This window comes from Apostichopus japonicus, chromosome 1 (genome assembly GCF_037975245.1).
Source record: "Apostichopus japonicus isolate 1M-3 chromosome 1, ASM3797524v1, whole genome shotgun sequence".
NCBI classification, from domain to species: Eukaryota; Metazoa; Echinodermata; class Holothuroidea; order Aspidochirotida; family Stichopodidae; genus Apostichopus; species Apostichopus japonicus.
The window spans coordinates 8,871,799-8,892,875 of NC_092561.1; the positions used below are offsets into that span (position 1 = coordinate 8,871,799).

The following is a 21,077-nucleotide window of genomic DNA, read 5'->3' on the forward strand; positions in this document are numbered from 1 at the left end:
TTTGTATATTAAAGTATTAATACTCAATTGGGTGAGGGGTGGAGGAGGGGTCAAGACCATCGAGGAAGGATACAAGGGCTGCTAGCCCATTATCGCCGCGGTCAGTATTAAAAGAGTGACTTGAACTAACTTTAAACAAAAGCAAAAAGTATTGTAACGGACTTACAAGGGCGTAGGAACCGGGGGGCTGGGGGCGCCAGCCCCCCAGTGAAAAGTGTGGAGGGGCGGAAGTATCATTCCGCCCCCCCCCCCCGCTCCGCAAGTCAGAAAACCCCTTTTTCATTTCCAAATGAGAAAAAAATCTCATTTGGAGCACCAAATTGCATCTAAGGCCAGGTGAAAATACAAAATTAAGTTTACAAAATGGAGTGGGTGTTGAAGTGTGCTATATTGCACCAAATTGCATCTGAGGCCACCTGGAAATGCAAAAAATTCCAAAGGGGAGGGGGTGTCCCCCTCCCCTTTGGAATTTTTTTTTTAGACCCCTCCCCCAGGCCGGCCATCAGTCTTCAGCCCCCCCCCCACTCAAAAGTACCTTCCTACGCCACTGCGGACTTACATGACATTACCTATACATGGCGCAAAACTATATACTTGAAAATCCTGTATACTTTCTATCAGATTCACTAAGTATAATAACGTCAATTATTGATTAAGGATTTCACATATAGTGCTATTTAAATCTATAAACATATGGAGAGATTCCAGCTAATCTTTTCCTGCGAGGGTTCAAATTACTATAGCGGATCGTTCACGTTCACGTTTACCTTAATTAATTATTAATGGTTATGCATATTAAAATAACTTATTGTTGACACAGGAGACGGTGCTGACGTATTAATATACCAGAAAGCCTGGATTACTTGATGGGTTACAGACGGCTTTAACAAGGCTGGTGAAAACTGTAAATTCTTTTCAAGTTCTATGTAGGACTAACTGAGCGTACGATAATAGCGGGATTTGGCTGTAAATCTTCGGAATCGGATTTAAAAGGGGAAAAAATACTAAGAGTAATCGCTAACCAACAAAAGAGAGAAAGAAATAACAATAAAAAATAAATTAATCATTAAACGAAACAAAGCAAAACAAAAACATCGACGGTAGAGAAAAAAAACAACAAATAAATGATAAACAGCAAAAACCGACTATTATTAGTTACAATGTTGAGATCAACAGCAAAATAACAAAACGAGAGCATGAAGAGAGTCGATTAGTTTAATGAACACATTGCTTAATAATTACAATTTTTACTCTGGCAACATCTCTGTAATGTCCCATAAGTAAACATCAAAATAACAAATGCATTTGTAATGAGGTCCAATGTCAGAACAACGAGAAAGGCATATGATTATGTGCAAACGTTTATAAATTTGTTCGTTTAGTCTATGTGTAGTGTATTTTCCACCAAGACGGAGCAAAAAAACAAAACAGTTTGCTGTAGGCCTATTTTGCGTATTCTATATCTCATTGAAAGTGTTCTGATATATCCACTGATAGCTGTATCGACAGTACAGTCCGTAGAGAAGTTAGGCTTGTGTACAATATATAGTACATAAGAATGATCTTCTCCTGGTACATGAATCATCCTACCACTATAAATCGTAGGATAGGCCAGTATACTTAATGCACGAATAAATCTCAGAGCTTGGAAAGTTGGGTTACCAACTGAGGTAAGAATATTTCTACGATTGAAAAAATAATATATATGTCATACTTATGCAAAAAAAAAAGGTATCGACAGTTAAATCAGGGTAATCCCAAATTTGAATTATCATCTAGCATACGTTAATTTTTGACAGAATTTGCCGTGCATGCGCATATAACAGAATGATGTATGATAACTTTGGAACGCCAAATAAGTCAAAATTGTATGGATTATCAAATTAGAAAACTGCACATGTTTAATTTAATGTATTTTATGAGGGTCACGAAGACCTACTTAACGAATGATATAAAATACATGAAAACTGCTCATGTTAGCAGTTAGCAGCATGACCATAATTTCCACTTCAGAGATTTCTAAAAAAACAACCATCTTTTGCCTTTCCTTGACAAGAGTTTTTAAACATAGCCAGTGGCATAGTTGAAAGAACTACTGCTTAATATTTCTGGATCATCACTGGATTCGGGTTTCCAAGGATTTGGAAAGTTGCTTTTGATATCGCACGACTACCACGGGTGAAATGTCAGCATTTTGCAACGTCCAAAGAACAGCAAAAGAAAAGTAACTTCCAAAGGACAAGATCCCGATGTTCTACTGGTTGCACAGGTCAAGACGGTTTGGAGCTCTCAGGTGACAGCCATTTTGTAGACAGTCTAATGTTACTCAGGTAAGGGTTTTTTTTTTTCAACGGTGGAGATCTGTGGCGCACGCCGACCCGTACAGCTCGTCTGTGAATTTTGCGTTTGACACAACAGCCTAATTTGTATATGTATATATATATTTTTTGTAATAGTTTGAGTTAATTCCGGAGACGTTTGATATCTTTAAAATTTGGTTCTTTGCAAGTTTTCTTTTTAACAATCAGTGACTGTGCTGAAAATACCGGGCGGAGTAAACACCTGGTTGGGCTGTCTGTGGTGGTGCTTCACGTCTCATTTTACAGATATATGGTAACGGTTCACCACATGGTAGCATCACCCAGGTAGATGTTGGGAACTCACCAGGCATTGCGCCACAATCGGCAGGTCCGGGTTGGCCTGTGGCCCAGCTTCGGAAAGGGCTAACGCTATTATCGGTCCACACGTATTCACCCTCAACCGCGATATCGTTCAAACCGATCCATGCGGCTTCTGGTGGTAACTCTGCGCTAAGACTCTCGATGTAGCGGTAGAGGAAATCGTTTTCTTTTTCGGTTTCACTGGACGCCAGATGAGCTAAATCTCCCGAACAGCTTGAGAATTGGTTGCAAAAATATTCTGCTACGACGTACCTCCTAGGAAAGCCGAAATAACGGTAACAGTGATCCCCGTGCACAGTCCAGTATGGCGGACAGCACGTAGCGACCCCGCCGGCTATACATAAAGCAACACACAGTAGAAAAATATAGACCTTCATCTTAGTAAGGGTTTTTGATTTCACTAAATTATTTTTTTGGCGATGGTTTCGACAGTAAAGCCACAATGTGAATGCTTCGAATTTTGATGGAAATCGCAACCTCGCTATCTACCAAGATGGTTTCCTTATAATTCAACGTCCTGTCGAGTACAAAGTTAATAAGGGAGGAGCCAGCTAGTTCATCATAATATAATTTAAATATGGAGCATCTCTATGGAACGCCCTTCTGTGAGCAAGTTTAACTACCTGTCGATAAAAGGCTAGTCTATCCGGTGATAATTAATGGAAGTTAAGACCTGGGGATTTATTTTCGTAGCGAGAAAAAATAAAAATCCAAACTGAAAACTAGAAACCGAACTTGAGGGCTTCAAAGGAGTCGTAATTAACAGGGAAGGCAAAAATTATAGAAGTGATGATAAAGTTGATTAACAGACGGTACAATGACAATTAAATTTTCTTTTAAACGTCTCTCTAACTGTTTTAAGACACAGAATTTAATTATCATTTAGTCTTTCCTCGGTTTGAGGCTGGACTACAGAGATAGTATAAACAACTTTGTTTTAATTTGATCATCACAAGTTATATAAAAGCAAAATATGATTGGAAAAAAATTTAACAAGGGAAGAAATTGCATTACCAACTTAATAATACTTAAAACCATAAAAAATTAGTATGCCTCAAAACAGGATATAACTTTTAATGCTGACCTTCTGGATACTTGGAGGGGTCAGGGGTACCTGGATGGAAAGAGAGAGAGGAGCGCGAAAACAGAAATAATATATTACGTATAGTTTACTCAAAACATGTACTAACCGATTCTGGGTGTGCACAATTTTAATGGGGGCAGGGGTTGGTATATAGCTGGATGAACAAAATAGTTCATTAGGGAGACGTTTACAATTAATATATTCCAGGGTATCTTAAAGCTAACACAAGTTCAAGGTAATCAGTACTTCCGCCCCGACCCCCCCCCACACACACACCCTCCCACTTCCCCACCCTCCGAGTAGTAGTTTACGAACTACTGCTCCAACTATCCTGGGGATCCTTATATCCTCCAATTTATTTCTACATAGTGTAATTGGTGAATTTTAGACAACTTAATGTCTCAGTAAAGAGAACATGTTCTGACGGGTTTCAATCAAGTGGTAACATATAAGGGGGTAATTCTTTTTTACGTATCTGACCCTTTGTCGGGTCTGTATATAATATTTGGAGGTAATACAGAAGATCTGTGACAGGGACAAGGAATTTCTATTTTTTTTGGGGGGGGGGGGATTTTTCAGCTTAAAGGATGACCATGGCCTGAGTAACTAACACGTACGTGCTACAATTTACATTTAGGAAGCTTACTTGGTGGGGCATGGGTGGGGTGGGGTTGGGGGTTGGCTGTAGGTACACGGATGAAGAAAACAACAGGGCTGCAAATAAGAGGATGTTCTTATAACGACCTCACGCTATGCTGAACCTCTGCAATGGGTACGAGAGGGGGTGGAGTGGAGTGGAGTTGGGGGTTCATGGAAGAACAAAAACATAGTTGCAAATACAAGAATGACGTAACGACCTCACACTACCTAATATACCTGTACAAAGGCTACGGGAGAAGATGGATGGGGGTGTGGGGGGGGGGGGGGGGGTTCATGGTGCATGGGTGAACAAAACAAAGCACAAACGTGAACTAAATATGTGTTAACCAACTCACGTTAAACTGTACCTATATAAAAAGGTCAAAGTAACTTTGCAATATTTTATAGTCCGAGAAAAAGAGGGAGGGCTCTATCCCGAATACATTATCTCTTACTTCCTTTCGTTCACATTCCTAAACAACTTCCCCGTTTACTCCACCCCCCCCCCGTCACCCTGCACCCACAGACCTACCCATCTCCCATCCTCCACCGTGTTTACTACATTTAACGTCTTATTGGTGAAATTTGGGTTGAAAATTTATATTACCTTTATTGATTTGAATTTACCTAAATCTTTCGTAGTTGTGAAAATCCGACTTAAGCTATCGTTACATTTAAAAAAAAAAATACAATACAGCTGCTTAAAGTACGGAAGGAGCTATTTAAAACGACTTGTGGTTTTGGTCAGTGTGAACTTCCTCGGGTTAATCTCCTGTTAATTAGATTAACTAAATTTCCCAAGTTTTGGTTTATTTATGGACCCAACCTTTTTTTACCATATCGATGACTGAATGAAGGAAGGTGTGGTGAAGGAAACCTTTGAAAGGACCAATGACGTAGATGTGACGTCAACGCGATGACACAGTTAATCACGAGTTAAAGAGGAAGCACACTACATCCTTAACCCCTCGTCACCATTGTATTGCGGTTTTGATATGGTCACATTTTTAGGATTTCCAGAGGGAACAGATCCCTGGGTTTGAAAAGTAAAGACCTGGATACAGGAAGTGGGGGTTCTATATGCATGAAGATGATATGGTTTAATAGAATATCACCTGTCCATAACTTCGATTGTTATTCAAGAAAGGACTTGGGATAAGTCGATTTTCTTCGACCAATGAAGAATGTTGTTATACATATTTATGAACATTCTCGTGGAACTGTGGATTTAAACCACGAGTAACAGCGCTATATACATGATCACATGTAATAATGTTAAAGGCTGATCTGAAATTCGTTCTAGTTTTATTTAGCATATTTAGATATGATTTAGTGGAAATGTGTTCTGGATAAGAAAACAGCTTACCAATGATGTCTTTAAATATGCTAGAAAATCCAAGTAATGGTCACACAGAATCGCCAGATTAAAACTGTAACACAAAATTTTACTACCAATCTCAAAGCATTGCGTCCTTATGTAAGACGTGTAAGTTATAAAGAAAAACAGGTCTCCGAGGCAGCGGTGAAACTTTGCACCCAATATACTCTTCAGGATGGGCCGCCACCCCCCCAACTCCTCCCCCGCCCCCGTGACAGAAATCACCACATGATCATTATCTGGGGAAATACTAAAACAAAATTCAACATATTGTCAATCTGTTATCGTACTTTGAAATATCCTATCGCAAGTATAGAAGATATATGCAAATTCAAATCATATCTTTCTGGATTTTCCTTCTAATAGACTAACATTTCCTGGCCCGTGTTATAGTATAGCTTTAAAAGCCTTCTCTAATATGAGCTGTTGGAAATTTGTTCAGACGGACCGCTTTGGGCCCACCTGTGGTCCAAACAGTATACTTTTCAAAGTCTGAATATAATGGATAAGACCACCCATGAAAATACTTTTCAAATGTTTTGGTAAAGTTGGCGTGATAAGCATTAATCATAGTGACTGGACTACGTAGTTTAATAAAGAAATACTTTTCAAATGTTTTGGTAACGCTGGCGTGATACACAATAAGGGCAATATTGATAACCTTACTCAAAGTGACTGGACTACGCAGTCTAATAACGAACTATGATTAGGTCAGTTCCTTAGAAGCAACCAGTGCCGTAGCCAATAAATAAATTAAAAACTTCAGATTTTTGAACAAAGATATGAGTGGTCGCTGGTTACTTAAGAAATATTTAAAAAATATATATATTTAATGAATTGGAATGGTTATCGGCTTCATAGAAAATACCTTAAAATCTTCGTAGACAAAATAATGTGTGATATTAAACAATAACGCAATCTGCCAATGACGTAATCAAACAATTGTGACGATCCATGAGGCATTGACTTACTGTTGTCACATGACTAGATGAAAGTATAAATATGACGTCATCACGCCCGTAGTAAGATTAGTAAAGTTTTCAACGTACGTTTGATCGGATTGAAATTATGATATATCAGTGCGTTTAATAAGAATAAAAGTACACTTTTTGACAACAAAATTCCGGTAATATTAGAAACTATACGTGTTCAATACATCATGATAATCCCTAGCATTTTCTTTTCGATAATCTAGTCAAAATGATTATGTCTGCAATATGCAAATCCGCCTTGACGTCACAAGGCACAACTCAGCCGACCTCAAACAATTTGTTTCCACTCACACACGCACACGCACACGCACACTTTAACCCCCCCCCCCCCCTCCCTGCCTCATCCCCGCCATTCTAATACCTCCTCTTACCTTACTCTGTTTGCCCGTGAGGTAAAACGGAGAAGGGAGATCCATGTATGAGCTGTAACAGTTAAGAAAATACATTCCATAATGAAGGTATGATTCCTATTTACATTTTTATACAGCCTAGGGACCACCCCCCTCCCCAAGTTACCCTCTCACCCTCAACTCAAAATTCTTCGTCCCTCCTATGCCGCTGAATGTAGCATCGAGGAAAATAACATATAAAGCCTATATAACATTGTAAGGCGCTATCGAAGAAAAAATATTGTTGACGGAAAGATTAGTTAGTCTGATCATGTGATAATTATCAATTATACCACAATGTTGCTAATTATGATTCACTAATCAGCTCATTTCCCGTCGCTTCCCCCTCTTACCATTTTACTCTATGAATATTAAGTCCCTCCTCTTAACTTCCTGATGAATAGCCCTCTCAAAAAAAATAGACGAAGAATTTGACCCTTTTAGCAGTGGCGAATTCGTGCAAGGAAAAAAGTTCATAGCCACTCTGTAACAGAGACCCATTCGGTGAACTTCATATTATTTAAAGACTATACAGCATAGTAGTTCCGTGTGACAACAAATAGACCAACCCAAAACCTGAAATTCAAAATGGTCCCATCGTGTATCAAAGTAGCCATGTTGGCCGCCGTAGTGGCCCTCGCTTCGGCAGATTGTCCTCCGTACTGGACTGCCTACATGGACAAGTGTCTTCAGATTTTTAATAAACCAATGACTTGGGATGAAGCCGAAGACTTTTGTATGGGATACTCAACATGCGAAGGCAACCAAGTAGGACATTTAGCCAGCATCACCGACGCTGGTGTTAATAAATTCATAGTCCGTTACAAGAAAATGATCGAGGTGGCAGGAGAGCCAGCGGCAAAGTAAGAAAAAATCTCCTTTTTTTTTAATTAAAGAGCATCAGTATTCCCACCAACAAATATGCTTCTATATGCAAGCAATGGTCATTCATGCATGTTCCTCATGAGGGGAAGGGGAGGGAAAATCTTAAAAAACATTTTTCGACAAAATGGATCTTCTGTGCATTTGGTATATACCACATATTTCAGTATTTGAACTAAAGAGCACTTTAAATAAAAAAAAAATAAAAAATTATTATTTAGAAATTACTTTGTATTGAAATATAAGGGTCACTTCGTATTTATAAAAAGGGACACTTTCTTTGGTTTTCAGAAAACTAGGGCCGCGAGTCCCCCCCCCTTCCCCTCTGTGGACCCCCACCCCGGCTCCCCCGCCCCTTTTTTTAACAAACATTGTATGGTTATTCACAAATAACTTTTCTCACTAATACAATTGAATCGTTTAGTTCAAACACCGGTAAATGTCTGCAATGCAAAATTCGAAGAGTCAAGGAAAGGTTATTTGAGCGCATCTTCTTAAAGTGACAAAGCTTTAACATGCTTGAATTTGGTGCCATACTGATAAAGTTATTTTTTAAACTCTAACCTGGTCCCTATCTTCAATTTCCAAAGTCGAAACTGAAGTTCTGACGTAAACTGAATAATTATCTAGTTAAAAAAGTGTTGTATGTAAAACGTATGTAGATTTATAAAGATATATTTTATTATTTGCATTTTAAATAATTCATAGAAAAGAAGAAGTAAAACTCAATGCAATAATTTCTATTTGTCTTCTTCTTTTGTAAGTATAAACGTCAAGTTGGTCACAAAATGACGTCATCAGATGTCTCACTGACGCAAACGGATCTCATGTGGGTTAAACATATGCAGTTATATCTCTTGCAATTATCAAGTCATTCTTGTATTGTAACATAGGCTGTAAGGTTATCGATACGTTTATTTGAGGGGAGGGGAGTGGGAGACAGTTGAAAGGGAAGGGGATAAGGGAGGGGGTAAGGGGGAAAGATAGGGGAAGTGAGGGCTTTGCAAAGATACGCTAAAGAAAGAACCATTCATTGTGAAGATACAGATAAAAAGCTTGCATTTTCATATCGTAAGATGTATTATATTTAAAACGGGGTATAATTCCAACGCCTGCGCAGAAAGTGCTTCACACTTTTGGTACGTAGTCAGCCATTTTCCTGAGTTAGTTTATTTATTTTACATTAATTCATCTATTATTTATCATTTTATCGTTAAGGAATATATGTTCACACTTTTCGTATTAAATATCAATGTGTTTTCTTTTCTCATTGTTCTTCATTTACAGAATTTGGATTGGGTTAAACGATTTAACAATGGAGGGTCTCTTCGAGTGGACAAGTGGCGTTAACGTGACGTATACCAACTGGGAAATGGGTCAACCCAACAACGGCCAAGGTCAAGAGAACTGCGTCGCCCTCCCAGGACTCAATACTATAGACCAATGGGATGATACTAACTGTGTACAGGCCCTTCCTTTTGTTTGCGAATTACCCGGTGTTGACCCAAATGCCCAACAGATGGTCTGCCCTATCTTCTAAACTCTGAACATTCAACATAGACTACAAAACAGCCGTTTCCTATAACCAAGATATATCTTTGCTTCCAGTGGACACTCTTATGCACAGGAATAAGCTTCAATAAGATAGTTCGGAGATAGAATGATGGGCACGATTTCACACGAACTCTCTTACAAAACGCGAAAAAAAAAATCGATAGTAATTTATGCATTTTCGTTTACTCTTCTCTTTCCTCTTATTTCAATTACAGCCTTTAAATCTCCCCATGAGGATTGGGGGAGGTGGGGGGGGGGGGGTACAACAGGAAACATCTTGATCATTTCACGTAATGTAGCTTGTTTCTTAACTGGCATATTCGAACCGTCGATGTATGGTCACATTGTTCAGTCACAGAGAATCATTAAAAAACCTTTTACTTCTATTCTTGTGAAAGTCTAAAACATTGGGAGACCAAACCGATGGAGGCATGAACACTAGTAGGCCTATCGCTAATTATATACCATACTTGATTTGATAGAAAAATTAACTAACATTGTCTTATGTTTTGCCTAAGTCCGAAGTATTGCTGTAAACTTTAAATGTTTGAGCTTGTGCGTGTGTGGCTTTGATGTGTATGTGTAAGTACAAGAAAATAGTGTAAGTTGAATTACGCCATTGCATATACTCGCGTCGTAAACACTTCCTACCAATCATTGCGTGATATACGGTGAGCGTGCGTACTCATGACTTTGAAGACGCACCGATTGCTGCTAATAATGGTGGGCAGAAATTTGGTTACAAAATCCATGAAGCTACTTTGGCGTATTATCAAGTTATAATTTTCCAGAATACAGAAATCGAAGGTTGTACTTGCCACTGAGACAGAAGCTGAAACTATATGTTAGCATTAATATAAAAGACGCTGATGTAATTGTATGTACATGCAAGTACACTAATTTTATTTTGTCAAACTACCGGTATGAATGTAAAATAAATTTATGAAAATAAAAAAACCCCACCAAACTGGAAATTTGAGTATGATTTCTATAGCTTTGATCAGCAGTTCTTTGGAAAAGGTTTCTGCATGAAAAACGCTTCTTTTTAAAAGGATCGCCAGGCGGGAGTGAAAGAAACTATAATAGGCAATTCCAAGATGCTGATTCAAAAGTTTTTTTTATTATTTATAGCCCCGCCGGAAGTATATAGTGTTTAGAATAAGGGTGGCACGGATTTGATACCAAACTCATCTAAGCTGTGTGGTAATAATCAGGTGGCACGGAATTGATACAACTCATCTAGGCTGTTGCTTTCTAAGGTTACTTTTTATGTGTTTGGGTATACTGATGGTCTGAAAATCTGGGGTATTGAAGGTGATTTAATGTATTTTAGAAAATCCTGGGTGAAACCAAGAAAATTCCCAGCGAGTGCTGACAGATGGGTTGGGGGGGGGGGGGAGGCACTTTGTTAACCTTTGAACCCTTCTAGCTCAAAATCAAAACGGTCATTGGTGGCAAAAGTAGGATTTGCTGTGATAGCCCAAGCCATCAGATATCAATATTGCGGGTAGAGGCATGTCTCTTGAAAACTGCTACGAATATATGCTCTAGCGGCCTTGGAAAGTGACCAATTAAGTGTGTAAGCGGGAGCAACTAACTGTGGTACGACAACTTTTATTTCTAGCCCGTGGGGGTGGAGGTGGGGGAGGGTGAGGGGTGACAATTCAGATTCTAAAGCGCATTGCCTTGGTTTGATCCATTTTAATGTTACCTTAATATTTCGTACGTTTTCATAAACTTGAGGAAGATCAAACCCTTTAAAGGATCTTCAAACCATACTCCTGTACAAAACATATTCTTTCTTTGTCGTATTAGCAGGTCAGTGATTCCTAAACCAGTCGCTAAATACCCCCACCCCCACCGCCCACCCCACCCGCTTGTTATATGAACCGACTGGAGGGGCGCGTAATGACACTGCTGCTTACAAAACAAAACAAATGTGATGAAAACAGAATGTATCGATTCATTGGTTCATAACTGCTTGTATTTATTGTGTAAATAATAGGTCATCAGTATCCCCCCCCCCCCCCCAAGCGCCCCTCCTCGATATGCTAGAAAGTCAGATAGTGGTCACCTGTTCCAAAATGCCAACAAGAAGTTTACTGCCACTTTCAAAAGTAGTTATCCACACTGAGGTATTGAACTGTTTCAAACCTCCTATATAAAAAAGGCTATAATATAATTTGAACGATCCAGAGAGCCTCTATAGGAAAGTACTATTGAAAACTTCGAACAGCTTTTTGGTGTGTTAAATTTGTGGGGCAAATACTGACGAATTATGAATCGAAACTGCAATTGGATGGTTCTAATTAAGGACGTTCATATGATTAATTTTAATTAGTTGCTTCTACGCTATACCAAAAGATGGCCATAAAATTACCTTTTTTGCCCCAAAGTTTTTTGAATAACGGGTTTTACATAGATATGAGAATCGAGGGAGGTGGGGGGGGGGGGGGATTAAATGAACCAGCGTTCATGTACCGGGTCCAAAAATCTTATGAACCACTACGCGGTTTAGCGAGTTCATAGCTGCTTGTGTACATTATCGGGATTACTTCAGTTTGCATAATTCGACGAAAAAAAAGTACATTTGGTATTCAAATAACACAAAGAAGCGTCACGGAATTGTATTTCATCCAACCCTCCTCCGGCCACTACAACCCTTTACTTCAATCCACCTACGAATTTTAAACTTTTCAATGATAAACACATCATAGACAGATAAAGCAAACAAAGCCGCTTTATCAGTTTTCCTTCTTTGGTTTCCGGTTAATTGTCCCTTTTCGTTTTTGGTAAAGTAGCAGAAAAAAACTGTCGTACAATTTAACTGACTTGATGCTTTGCGACATCTAGCTAGCGGCGAGTTATGATTTCTTACGGATGGAGACTGAAACCGGAAGGGACGGGTTGGACCCAATAGAAAGGTCACGCATGAACATCAACCTTTATTTGACAGCGAAGAATGAAAAAGCGAATCTTTACCCTATTAACTCTCTGCTAGAAATTGTCTTGGTCCAACTTGGTCAACTTTTTGCTGGATTTGGAACTGTTTTCTTGATGCTTCAATGTAACGAGAGCCTGTGTTGGATCTTTTAAAGACTGTAATCTGTAGCCATTTTGTTTACAAGAACATTTGGAGGCTAATGTAGAATCTTTTAAATCAGTTAGAAGTATGGGGTGGGGGGGTGGGGTGTGTGTGATAAAGCTAAAATAGAAGTAGGGGTTTGGTCATGGTTTTCAGGGTCGCAAACACATATACGCCCCAAATAAAATCAAGGATATCAGTGGCTGCACCGTCCGCCCCCCCCCCCATGACCACCGGTGGACAGAATATTACAAAAGCACCTTTCCCTCACCCCTCAACCAACTCCACTCTGTTCTCCCCCATCTACCCTATCCTATCTTGAATCTTCCACTTGCTTCCCTTCTTCCACGTCCTTCTCCTCCCCCCCCCCTTGAATATCCGCCCCCTCCCAGACCACTCGCTCCTCTCCTCCCCGTCCCAACCTCCTGCATAAAATCCAGAAACGTTTTATATTTACTGCTGTCATTTCACTATATAGTAGTATACTGATTTTTTACCGCAGTTCGACAAGAGTCAAACAAGGAGACCAACTGCTTGCTAAACGCCCTTACATTACAATGTGCATGGAAACTTCCTCTATTGAACCGTATTATTGCCAGACGGGGTCACCCCTGCTTATAACGACTTAACTTTTAATATAAACCGCTCAGACTATTTGTGGGGGTGGCAGGGGGCTGGCACGGGGTTGGCAGGGGGTTGGCATGGGTTTGGTAGGGGCAGACGGTATCAAAACGAAGAAAGAGAAGAATGATTTGATACAAGGAGACTTAAACATATTCACATCTTGTTCCTTTCAAGAAAACCAACAAAAAATAAATATTTGTCCACACCATTGAGTTTCAACTTTATACGTTTGAGTTTTATTTCTTGCAACTAAGAAAACAAAAAAATTCAAAAAAATTCAAAAAAAACCCCCAAGATTAACACATCAATCAAAGCACATATATGATAACAAAAAAAATCAATAAACTGAACCTGCGAAATGAAAGAAATGTGTAAATATAACACTTTTAAGTGTTTTATTAGAAAATGATGATATGCAAATTAAAAAAAAAAAAGTAAACAGATTATTTTTCATATAGTGATCTTCGAATCACATGTTGGTAGTGGTGTTGAGGTCAACAGAGGACAAAGGAAAGATTGAGGCGAGGAGGGGTCAACTTCTTTTCTCAACCTCACCCACCCCCCTCCCCACCCCCTTTCAATGTACCCCTGATGTCCTCATGGTCACCAGATACCAGTCTACATGAAGATGCCCATCACATTATTTTATATGATTATTCCGTAATTTTATTTTGAGTGGTAGTGTTCGCACTGCTTGTTCAGTGTACTAGTCAATTCGGTGACGAAGGAATCGTAAGTATTAGAGTTTTTAACATCACGCCTCCTGTATGCGCTTGTGTGACGTCACCAGTTGTTGCGCCTCATCTGTTATAATATTTTCTTCTTTTGGTTAGCTGCAGCTGAGCTCTGCATTGTTTTTAGACGAAATTTGGGTTCCTTCCTCCAGGGCCTCCTGGCCCTGTGGGTGGCATCTGGGGTGCAGTTTGTGGTGTCTCGTATGGCATCATACAGAAGAAAGGGAGGGTCAGTTGGCATTGGACATCGTCCCACCCATTCAGAGCCGGAGAATACATGACGCAATTCTGGGATTGTACCCCGGATGCTTGACCATTGTCAGGCTGTCCGACAGCGAAGTTTTTGTAAACTAAGGGATCACCGTTGGACCAAGTAAACATACCTTCTTGTCTGCAAACGTTAAAGAGAGTAAGAGAGGGTTAAATAAAACAAACCATCAAAGAGAAGAACTGTTAACGTATGCAAATGAGGTCAGCTATGTTCACAACTTAAAGGTCATCATAATCCCCACCACACCCCCTCCCCCCAAAAAATATAAATTTTAATAATTGTCACCCATATTTAAATTTATAAGGCATCTCATTGCCAGGCTCAAAACATAATGTTGTCTCTCTTAGATATTTAATTGTCATTTTTTATATATTTTTTTATCATTTAACTTGAACACTCCACAATACCTGTGTACTATGAGGAGGAGTCCAAATCTACACTACATTAACAGCGATCACCTGATCGTCACGTGATCACGTTCACAAGAGTGTAGTCGTTTCATCAACATATAATATTTTCATATGACTGTAAGTAATGTAGAAGACATCCCTTACATTCTACCATTTATTATTATATTGTTAACTTTATTAGTTGTACATAACTTGGTAATTTTAAAGTTTAAAACGCATTTTGTGTTGACTAGGCCTATATATTTCTAGCCTCAATAATCCTCGAATCTTTCTTTAATACTTTGTGAATGCATTTCCAGTACTAATGCAATGGTACATGAAATTATTCTCATTGAGTTCGTGAAGAGTTATTTCTTCTCCTGTAGTTATATGAAGAAAAAAAAAAGATAAAATGATAACGAAAAAGAAAACGTGTTGTGATTTAATAAGTAACATTATGACAAAATATATCCACAATTGTATGTTCTCGATGTGAACGCCCTCTCTTTCACTGAAATATTCATGCGCATAGCATTAACCCTTACGTCATCTAACTCAACAGGTCCAAAATGATGATGCCATCTAGAAACACATTCGCTTATGCAAATTTCGAAATCAAAAACAAACGGTCATTTCTATTTTAATATTAAATCATACTTTTACAACTTCAAAATCATATTTTAAGTAATATGTTATTTCCTGGCTGGGTGGCGGGGTGGTGGTAGCGATTTGGAGGGTTTAACGCACTTAAGAGAGGAAAATACATTATACGAGAGGAAGTAAAGTATATCTACATTTTGAATTATTACTCCGCTTGAATCGATTAGAGTAGCTGTCATACGTAGAGCAGTATAATTATAAAACGGTATAACTTAGTACGCTGTGGCGAGGTGGGGGGGGGGGGGGGTTGAGGGGGTGGGGGGTTGGAGGTTCGAATTACGATGGGTTTAGAGGTGTAGCAATAGGCGGCTCATTGAACCAGGGCCCACGTTCCGATAATAAAGGATCACAGTTACCTTGCAAGTATAAGGTAGCCAAAAAAACAAACATTTTCTTTTTATACAGTTATGGCTCTGTGTCGAGTGCAATTTGGATGTCAAGTAAGTGAATTCTCGCTGTTTGAATTCAGAGTGCAGTTTGAAATACTCAAGATCTAACTACAAATCTTTCACAGGGTGTGTACAAGCATGTGACCGGTATTCTATACCCTATATGATACATCAAAATCGGCGGTGAATTTGAGCACCCAATTATCAACATCCGAGTCCCCGTTAGGAAGCGTTCTTTTCTTTTTGGTGGAGAATATATGCGAAGGACTTCCATTCGTGTGTTTATAGAAATGCACATTCAGTCTGATATATTCTTGCTATTCAGCTAAACTGTGACAATATGGTGATTTAAAGGCATTGAAGAATCGCGCACAAAGAAACGTATGATGCCGGTAATCTGACCTAGTTTCGAATGAGGTGTAACAGATGTGTTAGACACCACCATCGATCCCAGAAAATACACACACAGCTTGCTACCGTCGGTAATTAGACACTAGGGTACAGTCAATACATACAGCTACGGTCAATACCCACAACAGAGTGTACATAGCAGCAATGGACATCTCAGGTCTAGATGAAAGATACCAAGGTATCACGTTTCATTACTGTCTGCATTTTGTAGCGACAAGAAAGAAAAAACTTCACGTGCAAGCTACGGAAAGTTAACTTTTTCAGAGGGCGGCACGCGGTTTGGGGCGAGTCTTCAATGCCTTTAAGCTATATGTGAATCTGAATACTCAATTATTGGAATGGATTCCAAACTCCATATAACGTTCGCACTATAGAACGCCAAATTATTTAAATATATCGACTGAAAATGCAAAACCAAATTTAGGCTTTTTAAAGTGGACGATGGCAATTGCACGGTTGGATTGCTGTATTGATGAATGTACAATCAGGCGGCTTAAAAGAGACTAACGTAAATGATGTATATATATATACTTACGTGATATCATTCAATCCAATCCAGACATCTTGCGCAGGTGGTTGAGCCACGAGATTGCCTAAAACTGTCTTGATGAAACTCTCCGCGGTCCTGTCGGCGACAATAGATAGACTACCGATCTCAACGCCGTTACAGGGAGCAAACTGGGCACATGTAGCCTCGGCATCGGCGTATGAAAGAGGATCTGGGAAATATCTCCAGCAAAACTTGCCGATACCTGTCCAAAAGGGTGGACATGATGGTCTCTCTGGACCATGGCCATATACAACTAACGGTAGTAAGGCAATAGCGATTAAAAACTTCATTTTTAATTGTGTCTATATCTATGTTTATTTTTTAAGTTTCTCTCGGATCTGTTCCGTATGATACCGAATCAAGAATGAATGGGAAAACTTTATCTGTGACTTTTTTTCATTTTTCATCAATCTAAGTCCATCCCCCATGTTACTCACATGCAAATGAAGGTATAAAAAGGGGCAGTGCTCATTTACATATTAATTTTAAGGCGGAGTCATTTTTAACACCGTTGAAAGTGGTTTCCTCTCTCGTGGTTCTCGACGAAGAGCTGCAGGAACTTTTAATTTTCAAAATTGTTAATTATATATTTCCCTAGAGGTCTGGACCAGACCTCATACAAAATTGTTTGTTAAATCCTTTAGAGGAAAATTAGTTGAAGGGCATGTGTGATAATTGAAAACGGGGTTACAGCCGCCGAGAGAAAATTTATTTTTAGGGGAAGAGTTCGTCACAAACAAGACCAGGATGGATCAAGTTAGAACCAAAGCACGACCCTGGATGGTTCGATAGGTCAGTTAAGGTGATAACCAACATTTAACGCTCGAGACTAAGGGAAATCAGCCATGGTTGGTTTCTATAACAAGGATGGAAGGAGCTAGGAATCGTAATGATAGGGAAGGGGGCGGGAGGGTGGGGTGGCGGTGGGGGGGGGTAGAGACGAGACACGGCAGGATTCGCAAGAAATGAATAGACAAGACATTATTGGATCTGTTATACGTCACTGGTTTCGAACCTCAGTAGAGATTACATCAGTGTCCATAACCTAGTCTGAACAAGGCGATGGCATGTAGAGCAGCAAACCTGGCGGTCCCTTGTTGATACATAACCGCTTTTGTCTTACAAAAACACCCGTGGAGGATTATTAATGTAAGCGCCAATAACAAGAAACAAAAACGTACAAAAGGAAATGTGAAAGAGATATTTGTTTTTCAGTAGATCAAGTTTCCTTAAGCCTTTGCATTTTCTCATCAGACCAAAAAACAAATCCTGCTCGTTAAAAATTCAGTAGCCGATGCTTCTGACTGCGGATTGGCTTATTCCTGGTTTGACTTTCTGATTACGATCGGCTTTGAATCTAAGAAGATTAAATTTGAGAGACTTCTCCCGTTTTTTTATCTTCCAGATTAATTTCAACCTTTTAAAGGGTAACAGTGTATCACAATATTATCACTGAATAAGTTTAAATTTGTGCATTTGGGTACCAATGTACGTCTACGTCGTCGTCATCGTCGTCGCCGTCACCTATATATATATATATATATATATATATATATATATATATATATATATATATATATATATATATATATATATATATATATATATATATATATATATATATATATATATATTATATAAATTTATTAGCATGCTTTGCATTATTAGCATTTCAAAACTAGGTAAAATAGGATGCATTGAAAATAGGAATTCTGATATTGAAGAAATTTGCGTTCAGTAAATACAGTAGTTTCGAATAATTTAAGATAATCGGGGTTTTTTTCATCCGCGTCGTGCTATTTTAATCCGATTCCGTTGTACCTATATATTTATATATACGTACCCAGTGCTGGGTAAAATATTTTGTCCAACTTTTTTGTTAAGAGTCTTTGTCTGTTGTGACAAGCAATCTTTGTGTTACGCTTTCCGAAAAACGGGGATCATCCTTGCAGCCCCTTGGTCCCCTCCCAGTGTTCCACAGTACACAAATGGCAAAGATGGTTATATTTGAGGGAGAAAAGAGTATGTTTCATTAAGTGTAAATTGAACTAGAGCAGCAATGCTGTAGAATCTCACTACTATTTAGTTGTGAGCTTGTACTTAAATGCGCATGGTCAGATGCTTATCAGATTTAAAGGCATTGAAGACTCGCCCCAAACCGCGTGCCTCCCTCTGAAAAAGTTAACTTTCCGTTGCTTGCAAAGTGAAGTTTTTTTCTTGTCGCTACAAAATGCAGACAGTATGCACACTGTGTTGTGGGTATTGACCGTAGCTCATGTATTGACTGTACACTAGTGTCTAATTACCGCCGGTAGCAATCTGTGTGTGTATTTTCTGGGATCGATGGTGGTGTCTAATTCTTCTGTTACACCTAATTCGAAACTAGGTCAGATTACCGGCATCAGACGTTTATTTGTGCGCGAGTCTTCACTCCCTTTAAGACAGGTACGGTACCGAGAGATATTGTAGGTGGAAGTTTTGTTCACGGACAATTTCATGCACAAAGAGTTACAAAAAAGTTACAAAAGAGATTAAAAATTACTACAAAACTCATCAGGATAAATTGGCAATTAAAGCTCTGCTTAAATGGCTCCAATTATACCACGCTATATCTAGGAAATTTTTGTAATTACGCAATCGACCTGCCACGGTCGTAAATCCACCTCTGGCTCTAAGATTAGCCTGCAGAGCTTCTTAACACTATTAGGGTCTTTGTGTAAACACTGTGTGGAAATATGTTCATGCCTACAGTTAAGTTAATCAAACAGCGTTCACACAAAGACCGTCATACAGGAAAAATATGCGGCAGACTAATCATTGGTAAAAAGAGGTAATTTTACGACAAAGGCAGGTCGATTACGTAATCTCAAGAAACCTTTCCATGATAGCGTGCTATAGTTGGGGTATATACAGCAGACCTTTGAGCAATGAAGATAAAGCCTTATTAAAGTCAATCTTATTAAAGTTATTAATCTGTTAAAGTCAATCCCAAAAAGCAGAACTCCCCCCCCCCTTTTTTCTTACAGACTACGGCCCATTGGCCGGACAACGTTAAAACTTCCTATGATTTTCACAGTTGAATTATATATTTCACTTTCAAGTTAAAAGTTTCTTTTCAAGAGTGGAATCCAAGATGCCTATAGACTGTCGTATTTCCATTTGTCGAATCAATGGCTTTTACTGCCAGGTATGGAATCTGTCAATCACTTGGCAGTCGATAGTGATATCGCTATCACATAGCGTTGTAGCCTGTTACATAATTTGTTACATAAAGTGTGGTAGTATACTAGCTCTGTAAGCTTAATTAATGCACATCATCCTTTTCTTTATCTCCCTCACTAGCTATGCTTGAAAGGTCTGGAACCATGTTAAGGTGGTACCGCGAGGATTGTGATAGACATATAACCTTAGATATAACCTTAGACAGGGGGGTAGAAAGCTTCCAAGAAGTGGGGGAGGGGGGGGGCACAACATCAGAGGGCCGCAATTACTCATTCCACAACCACCACTCGTTATGCTATAAACCGATACTCATCGGCCATATCACTTAAATATATATGATGTGTTAGTATGCTATCAATACTATTATGGTGCACGTGAATAATTAAAATAACATATTAAAATTAACAAAGGCTTAAGATATCCAAAAGACGTTTCTTCATCAAAGGGGCACATTTTATTTGCCAGTAGGGCACATTTGCTATTTTGGAAAAATAGTGGGGGGGGGGGCACGTGCCCTCACGCCCCCCGGCTCCTACCCCCTGACCTATCACCATGACCCTCACGCCCCCCGGCTCCTACCCCTGACTCTATCTATATGCATGTCAGTCTACGTAAAAGATTTTATCAGACAATATATTTTAGCAGCCATTTTGAAAGCAACTCTTTTCACTCGCAAAGTTTAATATCGACATCTTCATCATTATTTTCATCATCACAGATCCTGTGAAGTGCGATTAAGTTTGACATTCCTCTTTCCTCTATTTTCTTCTAGTGCTGTTGAACTTGTTGTCTTTATACCGTTCATGTTTTTTATTGCAACCAGAATGCAAAATGCATTGAGGTTTCGATGACTTCAATGCAGTAGACTTCTGCTTGTTAGTAAAACCAGAACTAGATGTTACAATACCACTATGGCATGATAAACACAAGTAACTTTACTGTACGTGGCTATAAATACCTCCACCAAAAACAATAGGGGTATTGTAGTCAATGTTAAGAATCCAAAGTTTAATATCGACATTTTCATCATTATTTTCATCATCACCGATCCTGTGAAGTGCGAGTAAGTTTGACATTGCTCTTTCCCCTCTTTCATTGTAGTGCGGTTGAACTTGTTGCCTTCATACCGTTCGTGCTTTTTAT

The 21,077-nt window shown here is 39.0% G+C and overlaps 2 protein-coding genes and 1 pseudogene across 2 annotated transcripts; 1 reads left to right on the forward strand and 2 right to left on the reverse strand.

Moving 5' to 3' along the window:
• Window positions 1-1,130: 1,130 nt before the first annotated feature.
• On the reverse strand, window positions 1,131-12,448 carry LOC139971925 (echinoidin-like; annotated as a pseudogene).
• On the forward strand, window positions 7,622-10,964 carry LOC139966620 (snaclec rhodocetin subunit gamma-like). The gene is made up of 2 exons (XM_071969848.1): window positions 7,622-8,026; window positions 9,333-10,964. The coding sequence occupies exons 1-2, from the start codon at window positions 7,752-7,754 to the stop codon at window positions 9,583-9,585; spliced, it is 528 nt and encodes a 175-aa protein (XP_071825949.1). The 5' UTR covers window positions 7,622-7,751; the 3' UTR covers window positions 9,586-10,964.
• Window positions 12,449-13,451: 1,003 nt separating the features above from the next.
• Window positions 13,452-17,084, reverse strand: LOC139981983 (alpha-N-acetylgalactosamine-specific lectin-like). The gene is made up of 2 exons (XM_071994820.1): window positions 16,698-17,084; window positions 13,452-14,433 (listed from the first exon to the last, which is right to left on the reverse strand). Exons 1-2 carry the CDS (start codon window positions 17,000-17,002, stop codon window positions 14,166-14,168), a joined length of 573 nt encoding a protein of 190 aa, XP_071850921.1. The 5' UTR covers window positions 17,003-17,084; the 3' UTR covers window positions 13,452-14,165.
• Window positions 17,085-21,077: the final 3,993 nt, after the last annotated feature.

What these genes read in the sequence shown, in the direction of transcription:
- LOC139966620 (XM_071969848.1), top strand. Translation starts at nt 7,752, where the DNA reads ATGGTCCCATCGTGTATCAAAGTAGCCATGTTGGCCGCCGTAGTGGCC. An exon ending in GCAGGAGAGCCAGCGGCAAA is followed by an intron (nt 8,027 to 9,332) that starts GTAAGAAAAAAT and finishes CTTCATTTACAG; the next exon opens with AATTTGGATTGGGTTAAACG.
- LOC139981983 (XM_071994820.1), bottom strand. Translation starts at nt 17,002, where the DNA reads ATGAAGTTTTTAATCGCTATTGCCTTACTACCGTTAGTTGTATATGGC. An exon ending in ATTGGATTGAATGATATCAC is followed by an intron (nt 14,434 to 16,697) that starts GTAAGTATATAT and finishes TAACGTTTGCAG; the next exon opens with ACAAGAAGGTATGTTTACTT.